Genomic DNA, 26200 nt, shown 5'->3' on the forward strand with positions numbered 1-26200 from the left:
GAGTCAGTGCAAAGGCGGTTTGAAGCGCGAGGTTATGAATCGAAAGTAGTTTGAGGGTTACGGGATATTCGCTCTAATTGGAGGATCTTCGCAAAATTTAAGGGTTTTGACTCTTTCCCAGGAGCTTCATATAGCCAGGGAAAGGTGCGGGAGGGCATATTTTCTTCGGACACAGAAGTTCAACTTGGAAGTAACTAAGAACTTATTGATTTGACATCTTAAATAAAAGCCCTCTGCGCCAGCAAAGCTTGTTTCATAGAAAGTAAAGCCAGCTAGATATCATGAAGTTATCGAAGTTGAAAGAGGCTCGTTTGTAGTTGATCACTTTAGATTCAATGTCATGTAAGAGCCATAGGAAAGGGGTAGAACACATCGATCGGTCTCAGGGCTAGAGTCGGGATTGCTCGTTTGCGACTTCATCCTCCATCAGAGACTCAGAATCTTCTAGTGTCCACTCAGCTTCCTCTCCCGCCTGCTCTCCCCAGGGACACTCGATAGACTCATTCGGCCAGAGACGGCCACAGATAGAGCGTGCCATGTTCCATTCATCCCAGTACCCGTCCGAGCTAGATGCGCTTAAGCATTTTATCCATCAAGACTGTGTTTTTCACTTACGAGACAGAGAACTCCTTTGGCCCAGCAAGCATGAAGGCTCTCAGGAGAATAGACGTCACCACGGCATCGTATGGCCTGCGTGCAGTTTTGCAAAAGAAGTCATCTCCGTTGGGCTTAATTATCAGAGGCTCATATGCGTCATCACTGGCCCCATTCACATCAAGTCCTTTCTCAACGTCTGCAAGGACCGGCGTTACGATCTCCGCGTCATCAGTGGGCCCGCTCAGCTCGACCCCACACGCTTCGATGATGAGCGGCACGTCGTGGATTAGCTTGGGCCAAGCTTCCTTCCACCCCGAGGCATTCCAGTCTCGAACTCCCCAATAGTGAGTGTATCTGCTCGATGGTCAGGTAAAGAATGCCGGAGTCAAGTTCACCGAAGGTGAGCTCACCCCATAATGTGTCAAATTTTCTCAAGAGTCAAGTGCTGGATAACGCCAGGCACAGAAGAGGATTGGATACAAGACACCGGGATCGGTTACAGAGAGGGAAAGAACTGGATGGGAAGGAGAGATGGAGGCAGTGAGGGGAAATGTTTCGATCACACCGACCAGAGCCTCATCTGCGCAGCCGTGAGATCCCGATAAACACAGCAACTACTAGAACAACACCATTGGTGGGAACGGCAGGCTACACAATACTACCTTCCCCCCACCTGGCATCATGCATCATCATCGTCATCATTGGAACATCCACTTAATGCCGACTGTCTCTTTTGTGTCTTGTGATGTGGGGTTATTTGTTTTTCCTTTTCCTATTCCTCTTTGGGTTAAGTGGAATATGTAGAACATACGTATTTTCAAGCCTCATCATCAGGCTCTTTCAAGCTTTATATCTCAGGGATATTTAGGTAAACTTACTTGACAACGACAAAATAGCAGCATCTATTCAGAAGCTAATCTCAAAACCAAGACCCGAAAATCTCATAACGAAAATCTCGTTCTGATCCATGTTGATGTTGCTAATGTTGGGGCATGGTGCAACTCTCGCTCGCCAGCCAGTCCGGGCCAACTCCGAAGATAAGAAACACCCGCCCAAAACGCGGGGGAGATAAGGCGGATAGCCGAGCCATTTAGCCGATGTTTGCGAGCCGGCGCTTCTCGAATCTCGCGCCCTCAACCGACCCCGATCCTGTCCGTGTGGGATTGAACATGGAAAAGTCTGCCGCCCTAAGGCGAAGAAGACGTCGGCGGGTCGCCGAAGAGAACCGCAAGAGGGCGCCTCGTGCGTATGCAGATTTCTCTGCCGTTTTGATTTGCTGACAGGTCGATTAACTGAATCATATAGGTGCGATCGCTGTAAAGCGAGGAAAAGCAAGTGTGTAGAGTCGGGGGCAGGCAAATGCCAACGTTGCTCTTCAGGCAATCTAGACTGCAGATTCGAAAAGTTGGTCCGTATTCATACACGAAAAAGGATCATGCTAACTCTGAAGTAGAGAGAAATCCCCTTTCGATGATCCGGCTCAGTTAAACACACAGCTTGAATATGGGCCATCAGTCGTAGGCCTTGATAAGGGAAATAGTGGCGGTCAAGAGAGTCCTCAAAATGCGACTGAGAATCATGAACTACTTTCACCTGCGTCAGCTTTGTCGCAGGGTCTCGCAAAACATGTCATTGCGGATAATTCAAAACGAGTTCCGTGGCCGAACATCCTGTCCCGTTTAAGGGAAGCTTTCTCTCTTGGGCCACAGACAGCTTCCGAAGAGCGTGACATGGTTGCAATGCAAGCAGTATGTTGTCTTGTGTTTCACACCCAAATCCATTGCTGACTCTTCAAGCGCATGACCCGACCGAAGGCCTTACACGCTTCTGAATTAATACGCCTCCACGCTGCTCTCGATGCGTTTCCCCCCCGCCCCGTAGCTGATTTTCTTCTGTCGGTATTCATAAAACATGCGACGGACACATTCTTCTACTTTGATCAAGCTCAAATGCTCGATGACATACATCAATTCTATACTGATCCGACCTCAATATTGAGATCCGATCCCGCTTTTATATGTCTTGCGATGGCCACGTTCGCACTGTCAAGTCAATGGACAACGCTGGAGAGGCCAGAGGGAACTGATGTTATTCAGAAGCGTGATGACGACGACTTTGGAAGAATTTTCTATGATCATGCCAAGACTTTTATTCCTGACATTATTGATCGATCATGCTTGAGGTCTATTCAAGCCCCCTTCGTTCTAGGTGTATATTTGATGCCCGCAAGTGCAATTGGATCATCATACGTATATATGGGCATGGCTTTTCGAAAGGCACTGGCCTCGGACCTCCACATACACTCGGATGATCAGGGAATCGATGAGAAGGGGCGGGAAATCCGTCGTCGTCTCTGGTGGTCTATCTACTCCCTTGAACGGTCGGTACTCGGCGTTTCTACATATTTAACGCAGAGACGCTGATATTTTTTGATAGTTGTACAACAGTGAAATTGAACAGACCTCGTTCAATCAATGTCGATGTGATTACAGTACCCCCTCCATCTCCATATCCCCCTTTGGATTGTCTTCAGAGCTACAATAATGTGCAATTTCAAATGGCGTACACTCGTTTAATAATGATACTCGATCAAATATCCGATATTGGGTATGTCTCCGAGAAATTATACAAATGTATTAAACTGATCATGATATAGCGACAATTTGATACGCCCAGAAGAACTAGCACGCTGTTCAAAGTGGGAAGTGGATCTCAAAGACTGGAAAACATCTTTGCCTTCTGATTTTAGACTGGACCTCATCAACCCTAGAGCCCCAAGTTATCGCACTGTTTTCCATCTCTATCTAAACTATTATTATGCATGGATTACTTTGGGGAAAGTTGCGCTCGTGACTGTTGCGCGTACCAACCTGCAGCGCTATCTGCACCCGGAAACGCAGACACCCAAACTCTGCGACAAAGTCAAGAAGCTATCGGAATCATGTATAAAAGCTTCCAGGAAACTGCTACAGATGTTTGAGAGCCTAACAAATACTCAAAACATAACGAGATTCTCGTTCACTGACTTCCAAGGATGCAGCATCGCGACCATTGTGACCCTAGTTGCTGGTATCTCGGATCGAGATTCGGGATATGAAGCGAGGGTGGAATTTGGCTTACATTGTCTCAGAATAATGGCCACTGGAAACATGACAGCAAAAATGGGGGTCAGATTTGTTGAGGCCGTGCAAGTTATCACAAATGAAGCAGCCGAAAAGCTTTCACGAGCTGCTTCCTCCAGCCGAAGGCAGACGGGCGCGTTTGGCTCTGAATCTTCATCCGCTTATACACAATGGGCCGAATGGCTTGCCATACAGGAAGGGTCACAGCCCAAGGAACGTCCAATGTCATCGCAGCCATCAGATGAAATGACTGGGAAACCACTGGCTACAAGTCAATCAACCCATACATGGCCACAATCTCAAGCTTCCCTCAATGGTGGGACTACATGGCGAGATGCCACCGAGGAATTATTCCCTGCAGCCCCTTCTCCCCTTCGAAATTTGATGGAAGATTCATTCATGGTTCCTGGGCCAGATACTTCAGACTTTGGGTTTTTGACAGGACTTCATACCGATGATCAAACACTCTTAATGGGCTTAACCGGTCTAGATGCACTGGATTTCTCGGGGTTGACGGATCAGCTTGAATGACCCAGCAAAGATTAAAATTAACAACACCTTATGTTTCTCGAACTTTTCGGAAATTGTGTACTTACTAATCTTGCAGGGCTTTTAAGAGGATTTGAAGCGTGTGGAAGGGTTCTATTTGACCGAAATAAAATTTATATAAGCTTCATCGTCCTATGCCTCCATCCAAATGATATCATTTTAACTCCCACAAAATGCATTTGATACAACTCAATTATATTTTACCCGAATCGGAATTTCAGAGTCTTCTGGCAGTGCTGTCCAGCGGCTCTTGTAAACACGGCCATCTTTCATCACGCCTAAGACGTGCTTTTCTGGCTGATCAAATATTGTCACGTCTTCCAGAGGATTCTGACTCAAGAAAATAAGATCGGCCTGAAACCCTTCTTTGATCTGTCCGATCGAGTTTTCCCATCCCATCATCTTGGCCGGATTTATGGTTGCACTGCGCAAAATCTCGAGGGACGTCAGCACCTGCGATCGCAGAGAAAACTCATGTGTTTGAGCAGAGCCCAGAGGGCCTAGTAAATCGGAGCCATAGCACATGGTAACACCCGCCTCGGACGCAATTCTCAACGCCTCTAGACCGGATTTCAAGACCTGTGAGTTCTTCGCCTGAGACTCAGAGGGCAAGTATCCCTTCCATTGGTCTGAGGCCATTTGTGCGTATGCAATGAGTGTGGGTGTGAGATAGACGCCGTTTTCGGCCATTAACTTGGCAGTTGGTGGATCAACGAAATTTCCATGCTCAATTCCTTTCACTCCATTGTCAATGCAGTGCCTAATGGCTTTCACGGTGTAGGCATGGGCAGTTACAAAAGTTCCTGCGTTGTAGGCACACTCAACCATTGCTTGGATTTCTGCAGATGTAAATTGAAGATGTTCCAATTTATCTGTAGGAGATGCCACACCACCAGAGCCCATGATTTTGATGAAGTCGGCACCACAGCGGATTTCCTCACGCACAGCCGCCATGCACTCAGGCACTCCGTTGCATAGGCGGCCCAGGTGATTGTTGCTATGAGTACCTCCACAGCATTCAGTAGGCTCGTGAGATCCACGAAGGTCACCGTGTCCTCCAAATTGGGAGAGAGCATGACCAGAAATAAACACCCGGGGACCAGGGAATACTCCATCTTCGATCGCCTCTTTCAGAGCAAGCTGCGCACCACCACAGTCCCGAATGCTAGTGAATCCTCGGTGCAGCATCTGGGCTGCGGTGTACGGTTGCCGGAGTAAGTGAACATCATTTGGGTTACCAAAAGCCCTGGAGAGATCGCTAAACCCAGGGACGGCGCATAAATGCACATGAGCATCAAACAGGCCAGGGCAGAGAAAGCGACCCTCGCAATCAATCACCTTGAGATCGATCGGCAGAGGCTCTGGCAGCAGGGAAGAGATAGACTGTATTTTCCCCTGTCGAGTGATAACCGTACTTGCTTCCAGGATCTTCCCCTCTTTCACATCCACAACATTTGCGTTGGTGAAGCAATAGCATTGGGCTTCCGGTCGGGCCCAGGGTTTAATATCGGAGCCTGGTACTTGCTCACTTTCAGGCATGATAACGAATAGCAAATAGGAATGCTTTGACAAGAAGGAAGACAATTGAACGTAAAATCACAGGAACAAAAAGCTTTGAAATACTTCCCCGCTAGAGATAGCAGCTTCGATAGGATTGGGAAGTGGAGTAACCATCGGTAACCTGCCCATCGCAGGCCAGGTTGCCGACCCCTCGTCATCGGCCCGGGGCCCCGCCGGTGGTAATCAACGTTGCTAGCCGATCCCTTCCACTTTAGTCGGAGATAGGGGATCCTCCTTCATCCGGAGGAAATCCGGGGTCGGACACCCACAGGCCATATAAACTTCTTTATCTTCTAACTCATGAGGTGCTAGATATCTCCATCTCTCCTTCCAGCACGCACATTCAACCGTTTATTGGAATCGTGCACTGTTCGTTCGGCCTTTGAAATCCATGGACAGTCTCAAAGATCCAGGTCCAGCTAAAGATGAGGACCACCAAAGCAACGGCGAGATTATTGGGATCCTAGAAGGATATACACCCGAAGAAGAAAAGGCAGTTGTGAGAAAGATTGATATGGTCATTTTACCATTCGTGAGATGTTCCGCCATTGCACTCCTCGTTTTGGGTTTCTGAGCCCTGGCTAACATAGACTCTTCGGTTTCACAGATGTGTTTTGTCTTCTTCTTACAATACCTTGACAAGCAAAGCTTAAGCTATGCGGCAGTTTTCAATCTCACCGATGACCTCAACATGTCCAGCTCCCAATATTCCTGGTCCAGCTCGATTTTCTATGTTGGGCAGCTTGTATCGGAATATCCCTTCATCTACCTCATGAGCCGCCTACCGCTTACCAAGTTCGTTGGTGCAACTGTGTATGTGCTTTCACGCTGCACCTTCTCAAGTTTATTTTCACTTGGCGACTGACTGACCGAGTATTTGAAGTATTATTTGGGGTGCTATTTGCATGTGCCTTGCTGCCCCAAAAAGCTTTGCCGGCTTTGCTGCCGTTCGTTTCCTGCTCGGATTCAGCGAAGGTGCCGTCTCGCCTGCGTTCGTCACAATCACGAGTATCTGGTATCGCAAAAAGGAGCATACAGTGCGTACCGCGCTTTGGATTACCATGAATGGTTTGGCTCAGGTCATTGGCTGCATGCTCATGTATGGAATCGGCAAAAACACATCGCTTTCGCTCGCCCCGTGGCGTGTTTTGTTTCTCATATGTGGCGCTCTCACCATTGTGGCCGGTATTGGCTTCTTTATTCTGATGCCTAGTGGACCCAAGACCGCATGGTTTCTCAATGCACGCGAGAAAGAGGTCCTATCCCTTCGCATGGCTCAGGATCGAGAAGGTGGCGATAAAACATCGTTCTCTATGCCGCAGCTATGGGAAACACTACTTGATCCGAAGGCATGGATGGTGTTTTGGTTTGGTGTCCTGGTCACCATGCAATCGCCGGTATTGACTTTTGCATCTCTCGTCATTGAGTCGATTGGGTACAGCAAATTAGATACCATGCTCTATACTGCGCCATCCGGGGCAGTCCAGATCGCATTACTATGGATTGGTACCGCTCTTGTTTCCATCTTTCCCCGACAACGTACCTTGGTCATTTTAGTATTGATTATTCCACCATTTATCGGGACCATCTTATTACTCAAACTTGATATCACTGCAGAGTGGGGTCTTATTGTTGCCTCCTGGCTGGTAAGATGCCATCCCTGCAGACATAGGTGTTTGTCAGACTGATATCCCAAAATTTAGGCTTCCTGCATCACTGCATGCATGTCAATTTTGCTCTCGCTTTTCGCATCTAACGTCAAAGGCAACACGAAGAGGGCTGTTGTAAACACCATGTTCTTTATCGGATATTGTGCCGGATGCATTGGTTCCCCCCAGTTATGGACACATAAGCCACGTTATACTTCGGGCGTCATCACCTCTATTGTAACATGGTGTCTCCTATTTGTAGCCGTGATAGTTTATCGCGGCTTATGCATGCATGATAACCGACGGCGCGATTCAAAAATGGGCGCTATTGGTGAATCCATGGCCCCTGAAGTTGAGTTAGATGAAAATGGGATGCCAAAGACTGATGTGACGGATAAGGAAGATTGTCAATTCCGATACGCATTTTGAAGGCGTGACCTTGGTTGTATCCAACGAAGTACATCGACATATCAAAATACTTAATATTTTCATTTCTATAGGTATGCTGAGTATTCCATTTATGATTATATCGAGAGTAACAGTTCAAGACCTTCCTTGGAAATATCCCCAAAAGTAATATGTTGTCTATTATGTATGCTTTACTCCTTCGAATTAATGCCTCTCTCCACTTCGATCTATTTTTTCAGCTTTATACAGCCCCCCGTCATGGCCCCAGGAATTAGCACTTGGCAGGGGCAAATCCCAATGTCCGAGTCTTGAGGTTGTGATCGATATAGGTACCATGGAAGAAAGCTACTGACAGTTAGCTACTCAGGCTAATGGTATCCTCTTAGAGTAAATTTCACTCACGCTGGCCAACAACCCACAAGTCTGGGATCGGGAACGCGTCAGTTCCAGATAAAATTGCCGTGCAGTTATTGTTGCCATTATCGGCCGCAATCCACTGATCTGCTGCAATGTTGAAAGTTGAGCTCCGGTGGCTAACAAGCCTTGATTTTTCTTTCATTGCCGCTGTGGCATTCTTTTGGGATGGGATAGAAAGGCCGAGTGTAGGAGGTTTGTCACATGGAAAATATCCAGTAACTGTGGTACCGGAATCTTCTGATGTTTGAACAGCATATTCCATAGAAGAGGCTTTGAATATGGCGATCACATCATCAACGGGGCTAGAATCGTATCAGCATCATGAGAGACGTATAGACTTCGAGGATATACATACCCGATTACAGTAGCTGTTCCAGTATCCAGCTCCACCAGAGCGTCATTCTTGATAGTTACACCGTCAAGCACAATATCAGCATATAAAGCCCACTCCTGAATGATTGCGGTGGTGCTCAAATCGCCTTTAAACAGAGATTGATCCAGTGCCCCTAGTACCTGAGTACCCTTTCCATTCTCGTACAAGACGATTCCAAATCGGCAAGCATCAATGAGACCTTGTTCACAAAGAGAATGAAAGAAAGGGGATGCTCCGTTAAAAAAGACACTTCCAAGCCCGCAAATCCCACAATACCATCGCCTGGAATCAAGACCTCTCCATTGGCACTTGATGTAGCAGATCCAACCGTTTGGTGGACTCTGAGAGAGCCAAATCTCATAGTGTCGTTGTATAGCGTGCCTGATATCTTCTCCGTTGAACATAATTAGTTTCAGTATTTCTCATTCATTTAGGCCTAATAGACATACCGTCCCCGTCCCCGAGCCATCACTCTCGGTTGTTCCATAGGAATTGGTGAAAGTCTGGTCAATATCGACCCCTTTTGGACCTTTCTTGTAAAGTCCTGGGTTTACAATCACATCTGATGACCCAGTATCGATTAAAAGGGTAAGATTTTTCGAATCACCGACATCGAAACTACCGAACCAGAAGCCCTAGTTGTTTCATTAGAGTCGAATCTTTCTTTTCCAAGGATCATCCTTTCAACTCACATTCTCCTCTGAAAGTGTCTCCACTCCATATTTTGGTTTCATATTTGGTACAATACGATGGTCCAGATCGATCCGGGAAGGGACGTAGTGTGGTATGGCGGCGCACATCGGGATGATCCCGAGAGCACCAAGTAGCATAGAACTTGTAAACATTATAAAGAGGAATTGAAGGAAAGTTTAGTGGAGTGGAAATATCAAAGCATGAGAATTGTTACGTCTTTTAAATTGACATATTCCTTGAATTGAAATCCATTAAGACTGAGTATCCCAGTTGATTTCCGGCCCCATAAGCCCCCCATAATCACAAATTCGAACGAACTCGAGCTGCTGGTCTTTTCGCATAAGCCAGCCGTAATAGGAGAAAGATGAACAGAGCTTAGTTTGCTCAACTCTTAATTTAGAGCTGCTAAAATTCGGAAGGAATTGAGATTCCCTTAGCCTCCCTAAACTCCAGCGGCTGCCTACAATAAAACCCATTGAGCGACCGTCTCTCGGCTACGCTAAGCGGAATGGGCTTAGCTTCAGCGGCTGAGCTCCAGTAAGCAGCAGGGCTATGTCCCTCGTCACTGGGGGCTGAATCTGACAGACAAAAGGACAATTTGGATCAACCCTGAAGGAATTTTCACGCGCGGCACGGCCAGAGGCCGGTTCGCAGATTCCACTTGCCAGAATGGTTGGATCCAATCGCAGGATTTCAAAAGGTAGATCCCGCACTGGCTGCATCACCTGCAAGTAAGTATTCTTTTATGGACTTGAACGGGAGTGGATTGGTTCTCAATAACAGCACAGCTTTGTGCGCGGGTATTAATGAGCACTATAGAATTCGTCGGGTCAAATGTGACGAACGCAAGCCTGCCTGCGACAAATGCGAGTCCACCGGAAGAACATGTAGCGGCTATGCGGATGAGCAGGGGGCGATGGGATCACGAAGCCCAACTCCTGGCGAAGGGCTTCGAATCGTACAGCATGTGCCCGGTATATCCCAACCAATTCGAATGTGGCAGGTTTCACAATCTATGGAGCTCGTTCACGAGAATGAATATCGGTCTTTAGAATTTTTTCAGCTTCATACCACCCTTTGTTTCGGGGCAGAAATTGGCTCGTTTCTCCTTCGGGCAGCCTACCACGAACCCATAATCAGAACCATCGCCATCGCTATAGGATCGCTCCATCGAAGTTTTGTTTTTGGAAAGAAGGAATCATCCATCGGTAGAGACGAAACGTTCACGCTTTTTCATTACAACAAAGCAATCCGACAACTCGTGGCGGTTAATCCACAAATCTCACCCCAAACAACGGACACATTCCTGATTGCTTGTATACTCTTCTTTTGTTTTGAGTGCCTTCAAAGCCATTACAAGTCGGCCTTTCAACATGCTATCTCAGGTTTGAAGATTATCAAGCAACAGCAGCTACTGTTCAAAGATTCAGTGTCCTCTAGGTATATGCCACCCGAAACTGTTACACTTCTCTTCAGTATTTTGGAGAATCAGATTCTGGAGATAGAGGGTGAGGAAGTCACTTCATTTGAGTTCCGCCCGGCCATACTATCATCATTTACTTATCCCGATATCGACTCATTTTCGTTACCACAGAGCGTTGAACAAGGATTACGCTCATTTCAAGTCCTATACAACCGTTTTGCTCGCTTTGAAGTGGTTTGTGAGATGCTTAAAATTCCTTCCGAAAATCTACCGTTTGAGAGTCTCGCTCAAATCCAATACATCCGTGCTGAATTCGATCAAATATGTTTCGATTTGAGAACTTGGACCACCATGTTTGATAAATGGATCGAAACTCCTGATTCATACGATGTCACCAATCCTGTCATGCCAATATTGAAGGTGTGGAGAGTGACCATTGGCATTTTCCTTCGTCTAGATTGGCCACCTTCGGAACTTATTTGGGACAAATTTACTGCCGATTTTGCTACAATCAACTGTATTGTAGCGGATATGGTTAGCATTTCACCCGCTGACTTGTTCATGCGGTCTTCAACAATACCAATGACCCAGAGAGATATCGATTCACCTCATTTACCAGCAAGCAAGCCGGCATCACTTCCTCCCCTCCGTCCGAAACCACCCAAGACTTTATCCTCAGTATTCTCTTTATCCCTTGGAATCGTCACCCCTCTCTACATTTGCGCAACACGATGTCGACAATCATCCATTCGTCACCAGGCCATATACCTTCTTTCATATTGTCAACGCCGTGAGGGTCTTTGGGATTCCGAATTGGCTGGTCGGATTGCCAATCGAATCGTAAATCTTGAAGAACTGGCTGCAAATATCCACCCTGGTTTTGATTACAGCCCGTCCGATATCCCAGAGAATGCTCGTGTCAGCTCTTTGTCTCCTCAGCTTGATGGACATAGACGGATTAAAATCCGGTATAACCGGGAAAGCGAGGCTTTTGCTTTAGTTCAGGAAATATTTACTTGGTAGCATCGGTTTATTCTTGAAAAGTAACGGTGAACGTTTGGTGAATCTCTCTATTATGGAATAAATTTGGTTCTCTTGTAAAACGGAGTCTACAATGTGTTGAAACCAAGAGCTCCCATGAGAGGACTAATTACACAATCCCTTTGATGATATCCGCAGCACGCTCAGCAACAGCATAGACTGTGCTCTGAAGATGCCCACATACCTGGAATGGCATGATAGACGCATCCACAACACGGACATTTGAGGTTCCATACACCTTCAAAGAAGTATCAACAACTCCACCGATCTCCTCGGGCATCATAGCAGCCGTACTAATAGGGTGGAAATTTGACCGGTCTAGTCTTTTGATAAGCACATGCTCAAGATATAACCCTGGAGAAATAAGCACTTACAGTTGTTCTTGATAAAGGATGACCAGCCCTTATCATCAGCATCCGCAGCTACGACAGGAATACTGGGGCTAGTTTCCGCGCCAGCCATGCTCGCAAGTGGCTCTGTCTTGAACAATTGGCGAATGAAACGAGCCGCCTGGACCTGGGCGTGAAGATCAAAATCCAGCATAAAATATTTCGGATCGATTGTAGCGGCTGCAGTGGGATTTATGGAGGAGATATGAACACTGCCACGAGAAAATGGAACTGAACCCCAGTATTCAGTATCATATGTAGTTCCGGAAGGCTCGAGAAGAATCTCAGCTACCGGAATGTGCGACTTGAAAATTAGGTTCCACTGTATTCTGAAGAAACGTTCAAGGTCGCTGGCCTTGGTAATATTACCATTAGCGGAGGCGACCTGAGCAGCGTATGCAGGAAGCTTGCTGAGAAGCTGGGAGGCAACTTCTGAAGCGTTGGTAAAAAGTTGATTCACAGATGGATATGCAACATAATCTGCAACCTTCGAGTAGCTAGTCTTCGAATCATATGCAATGCCATTGTTCATTTGATCCTGAAGGTTTTCACCAACAGTAGGTAGGTTAATCTTACTTTCAATACCATATCGAGAAAGAATGCTGTTGAATATCAAATAATCAGATCAGGTTCTGACATTGAAGAAATTGATGGACACTCACTCTGGATTGCCAACTCCGGATAGCTCAAGCAATATTGGCGACTTCAACGCCCCAGCTGCGAGAATGACCTCACGGGTAGCCTTCACGACGGCAGTTGTGCCATTTGCGAAAGTAACTTCGACGCCTTCAGCAGTTGCTTTTGCATCCTTCTTCCAGGTCAGCTTGTTGACGTTAGTATCGAGCCAAACTTGAAGGTTCGTTCGGTTTTGGAAAGGGTAATAGTATGCGCGAGCGGCGTCTTCGCGGATATTCTTGTCTGAATCGACCGTCTTTGGATACAGTGTGTACCCAATCATTTGTCCCCCATTTGGGTCCTCGTTGTACGGAACGGGGGTTTTCATATTTTGATAGGTGGTGTTCAATTTCTGTGCAAGGCCATCATTCAACTGAGTTGGAGCCCAGCCAACTTTCAAAGGACCATTATATCCGTGATACGCTGGATCATACACAACTCCCGAGCCATCCAACCATGAGTAATCGCTAGGAACCTGGAACTGTTCACCCTTGCGATAATAAGGGTATAGATTTTTCCAGTTCCAGCCCTTGTTTCCAAGAGCTTCCCATGCGTCAATTTGGGCGCTTTGAGCTCTCAGATAAACCATACCATTTATGGTTGATGTGCCTCCCAGTGCCTTTCCAGCTCTCACTGTTTGGGGAAGGCCTCCGCCATATTCTTGATCTGTGGTCTGGTAAGCCCAGTCAATGGCAGTACCAAATGCATTCCCATATCCCTCGGTGTCGGTGACGTTAGGGTTATCGTATACTGAGCCTCCAGCTTCTATAACAAGCACGTTGATATTCTTCAGTTCTGAAAGACGGTTTGCGACTACCAGACCGCTGGTGCCACCTCCAACAATGATATAATCATAAATAGTGTTTGATGAATGGGAACTGTGTGGAACAGCTGCCACTAGTGATAGCAGGGCAAGGCCCGCAATTTTATGCATAGTGAGCATGATAAACACGGCGAAATTGGGAAAGTTGAGCTTTTTTAGTATTTTGTTGAAAATATGAAGCCAGAAGCACATTATTTATCTTATTCTCATGGACATATAAGGTGATTTCATAATCCCACTTCAACTTCTCCAAATGGAAGGCAAATCTTGATCATCAATCACAAATCAACTCACACTAATCTTTGTAATCACTCAAGGCCGAGTGTGTAGAGTTTACTGATGGAAACTGATCCACAATTAATTTAATGATGGCGAGAGCGACCTTGATCAGCAAGCAATCTTGAGCTCTTCCAGTAGCGGGCCATCAATCTTAGTGTGAAAATATAGATTTTGAAGATCAAAGTCCATATAGAGAGTGATAGATTGCTAGGGAAGTTTCCACCCAGGCTCTGCGTCTCAAACGCGGGTCCCACTTCCCTATTTAACCACTTTCCGGTGATCCCGACGGCATACGAGTGGAAAATCGGCCCGAGAGCGTCTCAACCAAAGATACCGAGACTTGGAGGCAAACTTGATATATCAGAAAATCTTGTCCATGGAACTAATCCAGCCCATGCTACCTCAAATGCTTTCTTGAGAACCCGTTTAATGGGGACATATTTGCACAGCGTGTGTTATGCCGCATCGCTATCTCATTGAGGCAGGAATAAACAAATACAGAGCAGGAAATAGGAATATTAATTCATGGGGACCGTGGTCCACAGATGTCCCACTGGAATATCTGCAAGGGTGTGGAGATACGGCCCATGGTACTTTCACCGGGTTCCGAAAAAGTCCAAAATACATGCCAAAATATTATCTAATGTGCGACAAAAGAATATATTATATATTTGACGAGATGATGCAACCTCCAACCACTCTGCACCATCGAATAAATTTTTGTGCAAAAGGATTGTTCAATTCAATTCTGACAAGACTAATCCTGTCTTCCGAGGTGGGCTCATGTGCAAGTGGATCTTGAACGTCTTAGCGTAGCAAAGTTCCCATCTTTGGCGGTGGAGACGCGGTACATCTCGCAGATTGTTTCCTTGGACATGTAGCCTATGTCATTAAGACGCTTTTTCTAGCCACGAGTCTGATAGCAAACTGTTAACTCTACATTTTTTTGCAGTGTTTTCGAGGTATGTAGAATGTTTGGCAACTCTCTCGGCGATTCACTTACTGCTGTTTGTGAAGGAAAGCGAAATTTTGACTCCATTTAGATGACTAAAACATAAGCTATTGCCAAGATGAGCTTAAAGTGAAAGACAAAATATCATAATTGAGCAAAATGAGTAATTCCAGAGATATGATCAATAGCACACTTTTTTTGAGTTTTCAGTGCGTTCAATAAGATTCTCAATATGCACTTGAGCTCTAGGGCAGATGAGTATTGTAGAATCAATTTTCTCTTTCATGCCGACCACAATGACTTTCTAAACTCTGTCATATACAAATCCTGTGAGTAGAATTCGAACGGCAAATGTGATATGAGCATTACCGACGTGTTTACCCAGTTATGATCATCTCATCTGATAAGATGGTCGATCACAACTCTGCCGCCGGCGAAGATCCTAATTAATCCACACCACGTAAATCATTTCTATTCTCGGAACGTCTGACCCCCTTCAGGTGGTTTTTTGGTTTTTCACGCTGCAATGTTCCGTGAAATGTTACAAAAAGTGACATATTATGGGAAAGGAGGCAATCGTTTGAAAGTATGACTTAACGGACAAATAAAAAGGCCCACCTCGCGGCCTGTTATGTCCAACACCAGCGCTTTATCGTGGATAGTGTAATCCATTATGTAAAACTAATGATCTGAAAAGCTTTAGATAAATTGAGTTGATTCTCTGCCTCTTTGTATTCCTATTTTGAAATATTCAGCCTTTGAAGTCGACACAAGAGGATTCCTATTTACTGAGATGACTATTGTAAACTTGGGCATTGGCAATGGCACACAAAACGAGCCAGCATCTATTGTGTCAACAGATGTTCTCATTATCGGGACAGGGCCGGCTGGAGCTGCCTTGGCTTGTTTCTTGGCATCTTATGGTAATATTCTGATCTCGGACGTTGTTTTGATATAGGTTCAAAAGAATGCTAACGCTGGTCTAGGGATTCAGGGAATTATGATAACTACATCTCCCACAAACGCTGATACCCCTCGAGCCCACATAACCAACATGGCCGCCATGGGTAAGACTAGTCCTTCATCTCTAGTATATCTGCTAATGTGCTCCAAGAGTGTCTTCGAGATATCGGGTTAGACAAAGAATGCAACCGTCTCGCGACCAACTCGAGTAATATGATGCATACACGGTGGGCATACAGCATGGCTGGAGAAGAATATGCACGGATTCACTCTTGGGGACACGATCCAAAGCGCAAGGTTTGTCTTCTTTGTCTTTTCAAAATGTAAATTGAGGCCTAAAGCTAGTATTAACAAGATTCCAGGGCGACTACGAAATTGCCAGTCCCTGCGATCCCGTCGACCTACCCCAGACCCTCCTTGAACCCATTCTTGTCCGCCACGCCACACTCAATGGCTTCAGTTGCCGCTTTGATACCACCTTTATTGATTTTGTTCAAGATCAGGATGGTGTGACAAGCATACTTCGCGACAATATTACTCGATTAGAATACAAAATACGTTCTAGATATCTCTTCGGCGCAGATGGTGCGCGAAGTGAAGTCTTCCGTCAGGCCGAGCTTCCACTAGATGTGCGACCGGACCAGGGCTTAGCTTTCAATGTTCATCTCAAAGCGGACCTCTCAAGGTATATGCAGTATCGTACAGGGAATCTTCATTGGCTTTTGCAGCCTGATAAAGAGCACCCTCTGTTTGGGTGGGCCTGCATTGCAAGAATGGTGAAGCCATGGGATGAATGGCTATTTATTGTATTGCCAGAGCGTGGAAAAGAACTGACATGTAATCCCTCCAATGAGGAGTGGCTCCCTCGAATGAAAGAATTTATTGGTGACGATTCGATTCATGCCGAGATTTTGGGGGTATCAAAATGGCGCATCAATGATGTTGTTGCTGAGAGGTTTTCCAATGGCAGGGTGTATGGACCCTAAGTTCTTCACATGCAAGTAAAACCTGACTGACAGGTATACAGGTTTTGTCTGGGTGATGCAGTGCATCGGCACCCGCCTTCAAATGGACTTGGATCTAATACTTGCATTCAAGACGCATATAATCTGGCATGGAAGGTCGCGCACGTGCTGAAGGGTAAGTACAGATAGACATTTTGCAAATTTCCGTGGCATAATTTAAGATAATGATATACAGGCCATGCATCATCGTCTCTTCTTGAAACCTTCTCTGCTGAGCGGCAGCCTGTCGGCCGTAGAGTCGTGACCCGAGCCAATCAATCATTCCGCCACCACGGGCCAGTGTGGGAAGCACTTGGTGTTGGACTTTCAACTCCAGAGAAGCGAATGCAAGCCTTGAATGAAATGACCCTTCCTAATGAAAAAGGACGTGCCCGTCGAGCTGCCCTCCAAGCAGCTATTGAAGAGACGGAGCACGAGTATCATGCGCTCGGTACAGAGATGGGTCAATTTTATCAGAGTCGTGCTGTCTATCCTGGAGATGAAAAAGTTCCCTTTTATACAGCAGAAGTTCTCGCCAAAGACCAAGATCTAGTTCTCACCAGAAGTACTTATCCCGGATGCCGGTTACCTCATGTCTGGCTAAATCATGCGGTCCCAGTTCAGCGAATTTCGACTATTGACCTGGCCGGACATGGAGCATTCACTATTCTTACAGGAATTGGAGGAGAAGCTTGGAAAGCCGCGGCCTGCCGAGTCACGCATGATCTTGGTGTCACAATCAATGTCTATTCAATCGGTTTCCGCCAGGACTATGAGGACGTTTATTTTGACTGGGCACGAGTCCGCAACGTGGATGAGACAGGATGTGTACTCATTCGCCCAGACCGGTTTGTTTCATGGCGATGTAACGAAGTCCTAGGTGATGAAGTCGAATGCACAACCAAATTACGGGAGGTGATTAAGACTGTTCTTGGGTTTTAATTATACATAATGACTCCAATCATGTTATACAAGGTCACTGTATAGCGTGAATTCAAATTTCTCAGAAAGAGTCGATTCAAACATTCAATCACCCTTTTTCATTATCAATCAGCTATAACTAACTAACTTATGCGTAGAAAGCTGAGTCAGTCTCCACTCCAAACCATGCTCCGCCTCAACTCCTGAATCGGGCGGTCCGAAAAGTCGGGTAAACTTTTTGGAACCCGGGATCCCGTCTTCACGGGCCAAACAAGCCAGTTGGGTGTGGTAACAAATTTTCACAGAAGCCTCCCGACCACTTTTGAACAATGGTATAAATAAGGACTACATCATCACACTACAGAGTAGAGTCGCGTCCGATTCAAAACCTTTCCATTCACTTCAAAAGCGGATCGGTCTTTCAGCAACTACTATTATAAAGTGGATCTGCTTTTGTAGTCTGGACCCATATTTCAAGCCGAAACTTCTCCCCCGACCGGGAAGGAAAATTTCTTGGAAGAGATAATGCCTATCAGAGGCGGATTTTCTGCCAAGTGCCCCAATTTTTTCTTGTCTTCGGCTTCTATTGACGTTGACATGCCGACATAGCTGATAGTTCCTATGACCCTAGATTAAGTCTCTGTAGATTCATCTTTCTGTGAAGAGTGTCTGTGTCACGATATCGACACTCTCCATGCCAGGAAGAAGAAATTCCACACCATGGAAGACGGTAATCTCAGCCTGCGGCCGGTGCCGTCAGCGATTTCTATCTCTCAGACATTTTCGCCGCCACGGGAGGCCGCGTTCATTGTCCTTGTCTGCATGGCACAGTTCATGACACAGACAAATGTCGGCGTGTGTCTATCCCCTCTTGATATCATCGGCGACAGCTTCGGGATTGACGACAATGGCATCCTGAGCTGGTTCCTGGCCGGGTACTCGTTGACTGTCGGCACCTTCATCTTGATATTCGGACGATGCGGCGATCTCTTTGGCTACCGACGAATCTTTCTGTCCGGATTCATCTGGCTTGCTATCTGGTCTTTAGTTGCCGGGGTTAGTGTGTATTCGAACTATTACCTTTTCATCATTGCACGCGTCATGCAGGGCCTCGGCAGCGCGATGTTGCTGCCGAACGGACTGGCCATCCTGGGCGCGACATACCCGCCTGGGAAGAAGAAGGCGATGCTCTTTGCACTCTTTGGGGCTGTTGCACCCAATAGCGCCTTACTAGGCACTGTATTTAGTGCAATATTTGCTCAGCTTGCCTGGTGGCCATGGACTTTCTGGGTCCAATCCATTGTTTCCATTGCCTGTGCCGTGTTGGGCTTTGTGGTTGTTCCCTCAATTCATCACGATAACCCACAGGACACCAGTAACTTGTTTAATCTTTTGAAGGCACTTGATGCACTGGGTGCATTCTGCGGCATCGGAGGGTTGATACTTGTGAACATCGCATGGAACCAGGCTCCTGTTGCGGGCTGGAGCACCCCCTATGTCTATGTTCTCCTCATCGTCGGGATTCTTCTGATTGCCGGATTCTTCTTAGTGGAGTTCCGGTATGCCGAGCATCCGTTGATCCCATTTCACGCTTTCAGTCAAGACGTTTCGTTCGTACTAGGCTGCGTTGCCTGTGGGTGGGGTGCGTTCGGGACTTGGATCTGGTACTTCTGGCGCTTTGAGATGGAATATCGGCATACAAGCCCGCTATTGGGATCTGCCCAATTTGTTCCGGTTGCCCCGATGGGAATTCTTGCCTGCTTTGTCACCGGCCTGTTGATCACGCGAATGCGTCCTGGATGGATCATGGTCATGTCGATGAGCGCCTTTACGTTGGGCAATATTTTCACGGCCATCGCGCCTGTGAATCAGACATATTGGGCTTTGACCTTTGTATGTCTGCTGGTGATTCCCTGGGGAATGGACATGTCATTTCCGGCAGCAACTCTGATGCTTTCTAACTCGGTGGAGAGAAAGCATCAAGGTATTGCAGCCTCTCTGGTGACCACAATTGTCAACTACAGTATCTCACTGAGTCTAGGGTTTGCAGGGACTGTAGAGGCACATGTGAATAATGGAGGCACCACACGGAGCGATGTATTGAAGGGGTATCGCGGGGCCTTGTACTTTTCCACGGGGCTTGGGGGCTTGGGCATTGTACTCAGCGTTATTTTCACCCTGAAATGTTACAGGGAAGAGTGGAGATCCAAGTCTGTGGACGAGAAAATCTCGGAAGATGGGAGTTCGTCCAGCGTGGCCGCATAATACTATTACTGTATCATAGGGGAGACAGTATAAGGTTATCTGGACCTACATCAATCGACACAATGTGTGCACCATCACTTGAATATGTCATCATTTGATTAGTCGCGAATCTAGAGTAATAATACTTTCATTTTTCAAATCAGAAATGAGAATCAATTTAACTGAAAACCCATTGCCGTCAGTTGGAGACATCCCGGTGCATTGGCACCACCTCTCGCTTGAGTTTTCCCAAGCCGCGGCCCTTTAAGTTTCTTAGTCTGGGTGACCGTGGGCGACCGCTCTTCGGGAACGCGATGACCGATGATATCCATCATGTCCATCAGATAATCTTCCCACGCCACTGTTGCCCGTGCGCTTTTACTTTTCTCTCCCTTTTTGGCTCTGGAACCGCGTTATTTTGGAATTTGAAAGAGAACAAGAACTTCTCCATTAATCCAGACGCAAAGCAGTCACACATCCCATTAGAAGAAGAATACTTTCCGCTTTCTTCTGCACTGCACTCGACACGTGCAGCCTGCAGGAGCCTGATTGGAGGTTGAAATGAGTGGAACCATGTCGCGGTCGCTGCGGCGGGGAAGATGAGAATTTTCGCTAGAGCTCCAACCCCCTAATGGATGCCAGATCTGTAACGTGAGCCTTGTCCTGGAGCTTTTCTGGTTTCAATTCGTCCAAATTCTGCCAGTCATGAGGTAACAGGAGCCGCCAAACGTAGCTTTACACTCGTCAAGGGCTTTTTTGCTGCCTCACGCTTTGGCGATCATGGCTAATCCCGCACTGCTCTCATCTTCATCCCACCACCCTCGCGAGGCTTATGAGCCAACCATGGGTTGCCCTACCGTAAAGGTCCACAACGGGATCCAAGGCTCGAGTGGTGTCTTAGTGCCCTGCCAACGGGGGGTAACGGCAGATGTAGTGGTGCATTGACTTTGGTCTACAGAGTGGCTACCCACGAGACACGAGACACTATCAACATTGTTTGCACAGTCACCGGACTTTGATCAGATACCGGCGGTATTGCGCTAGTAATTTTCAACACGGTGAGCCAATGGACTGACACAGTCCCTTATCAATCGGAGAGCCCGCTTCTTTTCTTTTCTGGTCCTTCGCCGTCTCTAATTCTCGATCGGATCACATTCTTAGAGGTGACGGTCTCCCTTTGCCCAGTATGGGTAACAACCAAGTTTTTGCCGTGACCGGTAGGTGTGAATGACTCGAATCGCCTTACCAGGACGTTTGGGGGAAGACTAATTCAATGCGATTGTGCAGTGTTCTTTATTTGTTTCCGAGAATGTTTAGAAACGACTGTGGTCGTGTCGGTGCTGTTGGCATTCTTGAAACAAACACTAGGATCGGGAGAAGACCAGGTGACCTATAAACGACTAGTCAAACAAGTGCGTGAAGCCGTTTATTGCCATTGTCGTAAATGATCTATATTTCCCCAACTCATTCTCATTGACTTTCCGATTATGATTTAGGTCTGGCTAGGATGCGGATTGGGTCTATTTATCTGTCTCGCCGTTGGTGCCGGCATGATCGGTGCTTTCTATGGCCTGGGTACCGACACGTTCTCCAGCACGGAGGATATTTGGGAGGGCGTGTTGGGAATCGTCGCTTCTCTAATTATCACCATCATGGGCGCCGCTCTTTTGCGAGTCTCCAAGCTCCAAGAAAAGTGGAAGGTCAAGCTGACCAAGGCATTGGCACACGAACACAACCCGGACGAGACACGCAAGGGCCGCTTCAAGCGCTGGATGGAGAAGTATGCGATGTTTGTACTTCCGTTCATTACAGTGCTGCGTGAAGGTCTGGAGGCTGTTGTCTACGTTGGCGGTGTCGGTCTGGGCCTCCCTGCGTCTTCGTTCCCTCTGGCTGTTTTTTGTGGATTACTAGCGGGAATTGCGGTAGGCTATCTGATCTACAGGTATGGCATTCTACCGTCCACAACATTTCTCCCTAGAAAAGTAAGCGCTAACTCGTTCTTCATGAAGGGGTGGACGAGAAACCTCCATGCAGATCTTCTTGATCATTTCGACTTGCTTCCTCTACCTGGTCGCAGGCGGCCTGTTCTCGCGTGGCATTTGGTACTTCCAGAATAACGCCTGGAACAAGGTCATTGGCGGCGATGCTTCGGAGACTGGTTCTGGAGCGGGATCTTACGATATCGACCAGAGTGTCTGGCATGTCAATTGTTGCAACCCTGAAATTGGAGGTGGCGGCGGTTGGGGTATCTTCAATGCTCTGTTGGGCTGGACCAACTCGGCTACCTACGGATCAGTAATTGGATATAACGTTTACTGGATTTGTGTGATGGTCGCCTATGGATTGATGCTGTATCGTGAGCGCAAGGGTCCCCTGCCATACATTGATCCGGTGGTGCACAAGGTGGCCAACGCCAAAGGCCGGACCAAGGCGTTTATCTTCCGTCAGCCGTGGGAGGCACCCGAGCCTGCCCAGGCCAGCGGCGCCATCGAATCGAGTGTATTCGTGCGGAGTGAGAAGGCAGACGGAGCCGGAGTGTCTGCTGTGTCTCGGCAGCCATCGACTTAAGGAAACACTGTTCCCACGACTGGAAAACATTGAAGGAAAGGACGGAGTGTATGAACGCATATACCCAGATCCATCATCTCCCATCTACATGAAATGACTTACCGGTACATAGGAAGCATTGGATTGGTAATTTTTGCTTTTTTCTTATCTCAAGCTAGGATTCGGTAGCTGGAATTCACACAATCAAACATGACTTCTCCGTTAATTAAAAGCCTGCGTATTTTGCAGAGCTCCAAGCCACGTAATTTTCGTAATTTTCAGCCAAAAGGGCAGGTGGTATCAATCCCGTTTTTTACGCGCAAGTAGCAGCAAGGCTTAGCAAAGCTTAACGAAAACTGGGTGGCCCCAGTAGCCCCAGTTTATTCAAGCCCCTTTGGACGGTCCTCGGTGTCTCCATTTGATTGAGTAAATTTTTCTAGGTTTTCTAGATTTCCAAATATTTTCAAGGAATCAAGTTGCTCCGAGGTAAAGGGATCTGGTGGCCCGGTTTCGGCTGCCATTGAATAGGCCACCACGGATCAGATTACAACTCAAGCCACCGCATTCCGTCTCGGCTAATCAATCAAATCAATCAGTCCCAAGCCCATGAACCTCGTCGGAATCCAATGTTGATCCGTTGATCCCAATCCAAATCTTTCCCGTCCGAACCGGGCGGGGTCTGAACTCAACATGCCAGAAAAAAAAAAAGAAAGAGTGAGAGAGTGAGAGTTTCTACCATACTAAATAACACACTGCAAACCCTCTCCCTTGAAGTGGTCCCATCCAAGCTCTTGTCATGGCCTGCTTGGCATTGCCCACCCGAGCTCCACGCTTCCCCGGCCGGGGGAGCAAACAAGCTACGAGGCGAGATTTTGAACCTAACACTGCACCCAATCCATCTTGTACTGCCCAGGCAGAAACAAAGGCACTGAAGGGTATTGGGACCCACTCGGAACGCTCTGCTCGGCTTCGCATGCCTTCGCATTCTACTGGTCCCAGATTTTTCCTTTCACCCAACCCCATTCGAGCATCCCAGGGGCCCAAGCCCCTAAAGTGGATATCCCATTTTTGCACTTCGCGTTTCTAGTCTTCTCTTTTCGTTCTTTTTCTTACGGCCCCACCAGAAACGAGCACGAGCACTGGAACGTAGAGATCGATAATCTTATCGCGCTGTGCTGGATTCGGCAAAATGCCTGAAATGCTTTTGGCGTTATTCATGGGTGTCTCTTGGCTCCCAGCTTCATGGTTCAACTGCTGGGTTTCCTTCCTTTCTCCCTAGTTCCTGTCCATCTCCTGTGCTGCAGACACTGGATTTAATCCGGCCATGGCGAATGCAGTCGCTGGCCTCCTGGCCTGCCTTGCGACATTGCTGTTTCTCTTCCAGTCTGTCCAAGCCAAAACTGTCACCTATGATTTCAACGTCACCTGGGTGACCGCCAATCCGGATGGTCTGTATGATCGAAAGGTCGTCGGTATCAACAACCAATGGCCTTTGCCAGTGATCGAGGTAGACAAGGGGGACCAGCTCGTGGTCAAAATGCACAACGGCCTCGGCGACAAGAGCACCTCCATCCATTTCCATGGCATGTTCCAGAATGGCACCAATGATATGGATGGGCCGTCGATGGTCACTCAGTGCCCAGTGCCTCCGGGCTCCTCGATCACCTACAATTTCACCGTCAATCAGAATGGAACCTATTGGTACCACTGCCACACCGATTATTGTTATCCGGACGGCTATCGTCAGGCGTTGATCGTGCATGACAACAGCTCCTACTTCCATGATATGTATGATGAGGAGTATACAGTGACTATGAGCGACTGGTACCATGAATTGGTCGAAGACATCACTTTCATCGACAAGTCCAACCCAACAGGCGCAGAACCCGTGCCCCAAGCTTTCCTTTTCAACGATACGTTGAACAGTAATCTCCCAGTTGAAGCTGGCAAAACCTATATGCTACGATTGATTAATATTGGTGCCTTTGTTGCGCAGTACTTCTACATCGAAGACCACACATTCAAAATTGTCGAGATTGACGGAGTATATACAGAACCAACTGAGGCTAGTATCCTCTATATTGCGGTAGCTCAGCGATATTCAATTCTCGTGACCATGAAGAACTCAACGGTTAAGAATTACCCCATTGTTACGGTGGCTGACTCGCAACTCTTGGACACCATTCCATCCGACCTGCAACTCAACAACACCAATTGGCTGGAATATAATTCCTCGGCGGCGCATCCCCAGGCTGTGATGACGGTGGACGATGCCTCCGACCTCGATCCATACGATGATATGAAGCTCGTGCCCTATGATAGGACTGAGCTTTTGCCTGATGCCGACCTCACTATTGATGTCACTGTCTACATGGAAGACCTCGGTAATGGAGCTGGCTATGCTTTCTTGAACAATATCTCTTATACCAAGCCGAAAGTGCCCACTCTCTACTCTGTTCTCTCATCGGGAGACCTCGCCACCAATTCGTTGGTGTATGGTGAATATACCCATCCCATGGTCCTGGGTCACAATCAAGTGGTAGACATTGTTTTGAACAACGGCGATACTGGCTCGCATCCGTTCCATCTTCACGGTCACAACTTTCAACTCCTTACTCGATCTCCGAGCTACGGTGCCCATTTTTACGACTATCTGGACGGGGACCCAGTTGCTTATGATCCAAATAATCATACCGCATTTCACAAATATCCTGCTCGCCGCGATACCTTCGTCCTACCACCACAGGGCTACTTTGTCATTCGCTTTGTTGCCGATAACCCCGGCGTCTGGTTCTTCCACTGCCACATCGACTGGCACTTGTCGCAGGGTCTAGCTATGACTCTTGTCGAAGCACCCCTGCAATTGCAGGAACGTCTTGAAGTTCCCTCTGATCACTACGATGCCTGCAAAGCTGCCGGCGTCGCGTACGAGGGTAATGCTGCCGGCAACACCGAGGACTATCTCGATCTCACTGGTCAAAACAAACAGGTCGCATGGTTGCCGGCTGGTTTCACGACTAAGGGTATCGTAGCCATGGTGTTCTCTTGCGTGTCCGCATTCCTTGGTATGGCTTTCATCTCCGTCTACGGAGCGTCAGGGATTCAGATGGCGAACAAGAAGCGAGAGATGGAACAGAATGCAACCGAAGGGTCCACGGAAAGTTAGTCCAAATTTTGGTAAATTTTCTTTCTGTATTTAGGTTGTTGAAATTTTATTTTAAAAACGTTTTGTTCATATCACTGTCTGGCTTTAAAACGAGGTGTTCATTGGCTCCATAACGTCTTCCACATCCTGATTTCGGGGCTCCTTTGGTGCTAGAGATTGTACGGTTGTAATCTCAGCAAAATCATTCAGTGAACTATGAGCATCAGACTCATCATGAGAGTCTTGCGTGCAATTGCTTCTTGCACCTCCAAATTCTGTTGACAGTTGTGTTTGACTGGCCCGTGATTCTGTGCACGGACCACTGGCGATTGATGCCACCGGCCGGTTCGGAGCTTGCGGGGCTTGCGCGAGCACATCACAGCTTCATCTCGCCGCTGGATAAGTGAGTTTCAACCTTCTAGGGAA

General features: G+C 47.2%; 10 protein-coding genes across 10 annotated transcripts; 6 read left to right on the forward strand and 4 right to left on the reverse strand.

Moving 5' to 3' along the window:
• Positions 1 to 388: 388 nt before the first annotated feature.
• On the reverse strand, positions 389 to 1012 carry N7462_004807 (uncharacterized protein; the record flags this gene model as incomplete). The annotated part of the gene is made up of 3 exons (XM_057076533.1): positions 389 to 566; positions 616 to 951; positions 1008 to 1012. The coding sequence occupies 3 exons, from the start codon at positions 1010 to 1012 to the stop codon at positions 389 to 391; spliced, it is 519 nt and encodes a 172-aa protein (XP_056936038.1).
• Positions 1013 to 1694: 682 nt separating this feature from the next.
• N7462_004808 (fungal specific transcription factor domain-containing protein) lies at positions 1695 to 4250 on the forward strand (the record flags this gene model as incomplete). The annotated part of the gene is made up of 5 exons (XM_057076534.1): positions 1695 to 1843; positions 2051 to 2345; positions 2394 to 2977; positions 3034 to 3204; positions 3254 to 4250. The coding sequence occupies 5 exons, from the start codon at positions 1695 to 1697 to the stop codon at positions 4248 to 4250; spliced, it is 2196 nt and encodes a 731-aa protein (XP_056936039.1).
• Positions 4251 to 4457: 207 nt separating this feature from the next.
• N7462_004809 (metal-dependent hydrolase family protein) lies at positions 4458 to 5807 on the reverse strand (the record flags this gene model as incomplete). The annotated part of the gene is made up of 1 exon (XM_057076535.1): positions 4458 to 5807. One exon carries the CDS (start codon positions 5805 to 5807, stop codon positions 4458 to 4460), a length of 1350 nt encoding a protein of 449 aa, XP_056936040.1.
• A 412-nt stretch (positions 5808 to 6219) lies between these two features.
• Positions 6220 to 7906, forward strand: N7462_004810 (uncharacterized protein; the record flags this gene model as incomplete). Its single annotated transcript, XM_057076536.1, has 4 exons — positions 6220 to 6360; positions 6436 to 6641; positions 6712 to 7474; positions 7532 to 7906. 4 exons carry the CDS (start codon positions 6220 to 6222, stop codon positions 7904 to 7906), a joined length of 1485 nt encoding a protein of 494 aa, XP_056936041.1.
• A 250-nt stretch (positions 7907 to 8156) lies between these two features.
• On the reverse strand, positions 8157 to 9520 carry N7462_004811 (pepsin-like aspartic protease; the record flags this gene model as incomplete). The annotated part of the gene is made up of 6 exons (XM_057076537.1): positions 8157 to 8230; positions 8288 to 8604; positions 8658 to 8781; positions 8841 to 9066; positions 9125 to 9310; positions 9368 to 9520. The coding sequence occupies 6 exons, from the start codon at positions 9518 to 9520 to the stop codon at positions 8157 to 8159; spliced, it is 1080 nt and encodes a 359-aa protein (XP_056936042.1).
• Positions 9521 to 11941: 2421 nt separating this feature from the next.
• On the reverse strand, positions 11942 to 13839 carry N7462_004812 (GMC family oxidoreductase; the record flags this gene model as incomplete). The annotated part of the gene is made up of 3 exons (XM_057076538.1): positions 11942 to 12150; positions 12207 to 12823; positions 12884 to 13839. The coding sequence occupies 3 exons, from the start codon at positions 13837 to 13839 to the stop codon at positions 11942 to 11944; spliced, it is 1782 nt and encodes a 593-aa protein (XP_056936043.1).
• Positions 13840 to 15743: 1904 nt separating this feature from the next.
• On the forward strand, positions 15744 to 17859 carry N7462_004813 (uncharacterized protein; the record flags this gene model as incomplete). Its single annotated transcript, XM_057076539.1, has 6 exons — positions 15744 to 15873; positions 15937 to 16017; positions 16065 to 16210; positions 16276 to 16886; positions 16941 to 17053; positions 17114 to 17859. 6 exons carry the CDS (start codon positions 15744 to 15746, stop codon positions 17857 to 17859), a joined length of 1827 nt encoding a protein of 608 aa, XP_056936044.1.
• A 699-nt stretch (positions 17860 to 18558) lies between these two features.
• On the forward strand, positions 18559 to 20103 carry N7462_004814 (MFS transporter; the record flags this gene model as incomplete). Its single annotated transcript, XM_057076540.1, has 1 exon — positions 18559 to 20103. The coding sequence occupies one exon, from the start codon at positions 18559 to 18561 to the stop codon at positions 20101 to 20103; it is 1545 nt and encodes a 514-aa protein (XP_056936045.1).
• A 1165-nt stretch (positions 20104 to 21268) lies between these two features.
• Positions 21269 to 22650, forward strand: N7462_004815 (FTR1 family protein; the record flags this gene model as incomplete). Its single annotated transcript, XM_057076541.1, has 4 exons — positions 21269 to 21299; positions 21370 to 21494; positions 21579 to 22024; positions 22092 to 22650. 4 exons carry the CDS (start codon positions 21269 to 21271, stop codon positions 22648 to 22650), a joined length of 1161 nt encoding a protein of 386 aa, XP_056936046.1.
• A 1303-nt stretch (positions 22651 to 23953) lies between these two features.
• fetC (putative ferrooxidoreductase Fet3) lies at positions 23954 to 25795 on the forward strand (the record flags this gene model as incomplete). Its single annotated transcript, XM_057076542.1, has 1 exon — positions 23954 to 25795. The coding sequence occupies one exon, from the start codon at positions 23954 to 23956 to the stop codon at positions 25793 to 25795; it is 1842 nt and encodes a 613-aa protein (XP_056936047.1).
• Positions 25796 to 26200: the final 405 nt, after the last annotated feature.

This window comes from Penicillium macrosclerotiorum (assembly GCF_028827735.1).
Source record: "Penicillium macrosclerotiorum strain IBT 26536 chromosome Unknown utg000003l_segment0_segment0, whole genome shotgun sequence".
Taxonomy (NCBI): Eukaryota; Fungi; Ascomycota; class Eurotiomycetes; order Eurotiales; family Aspergillaceae; genus Penicillium; species Penicillium macrosclerotiorum.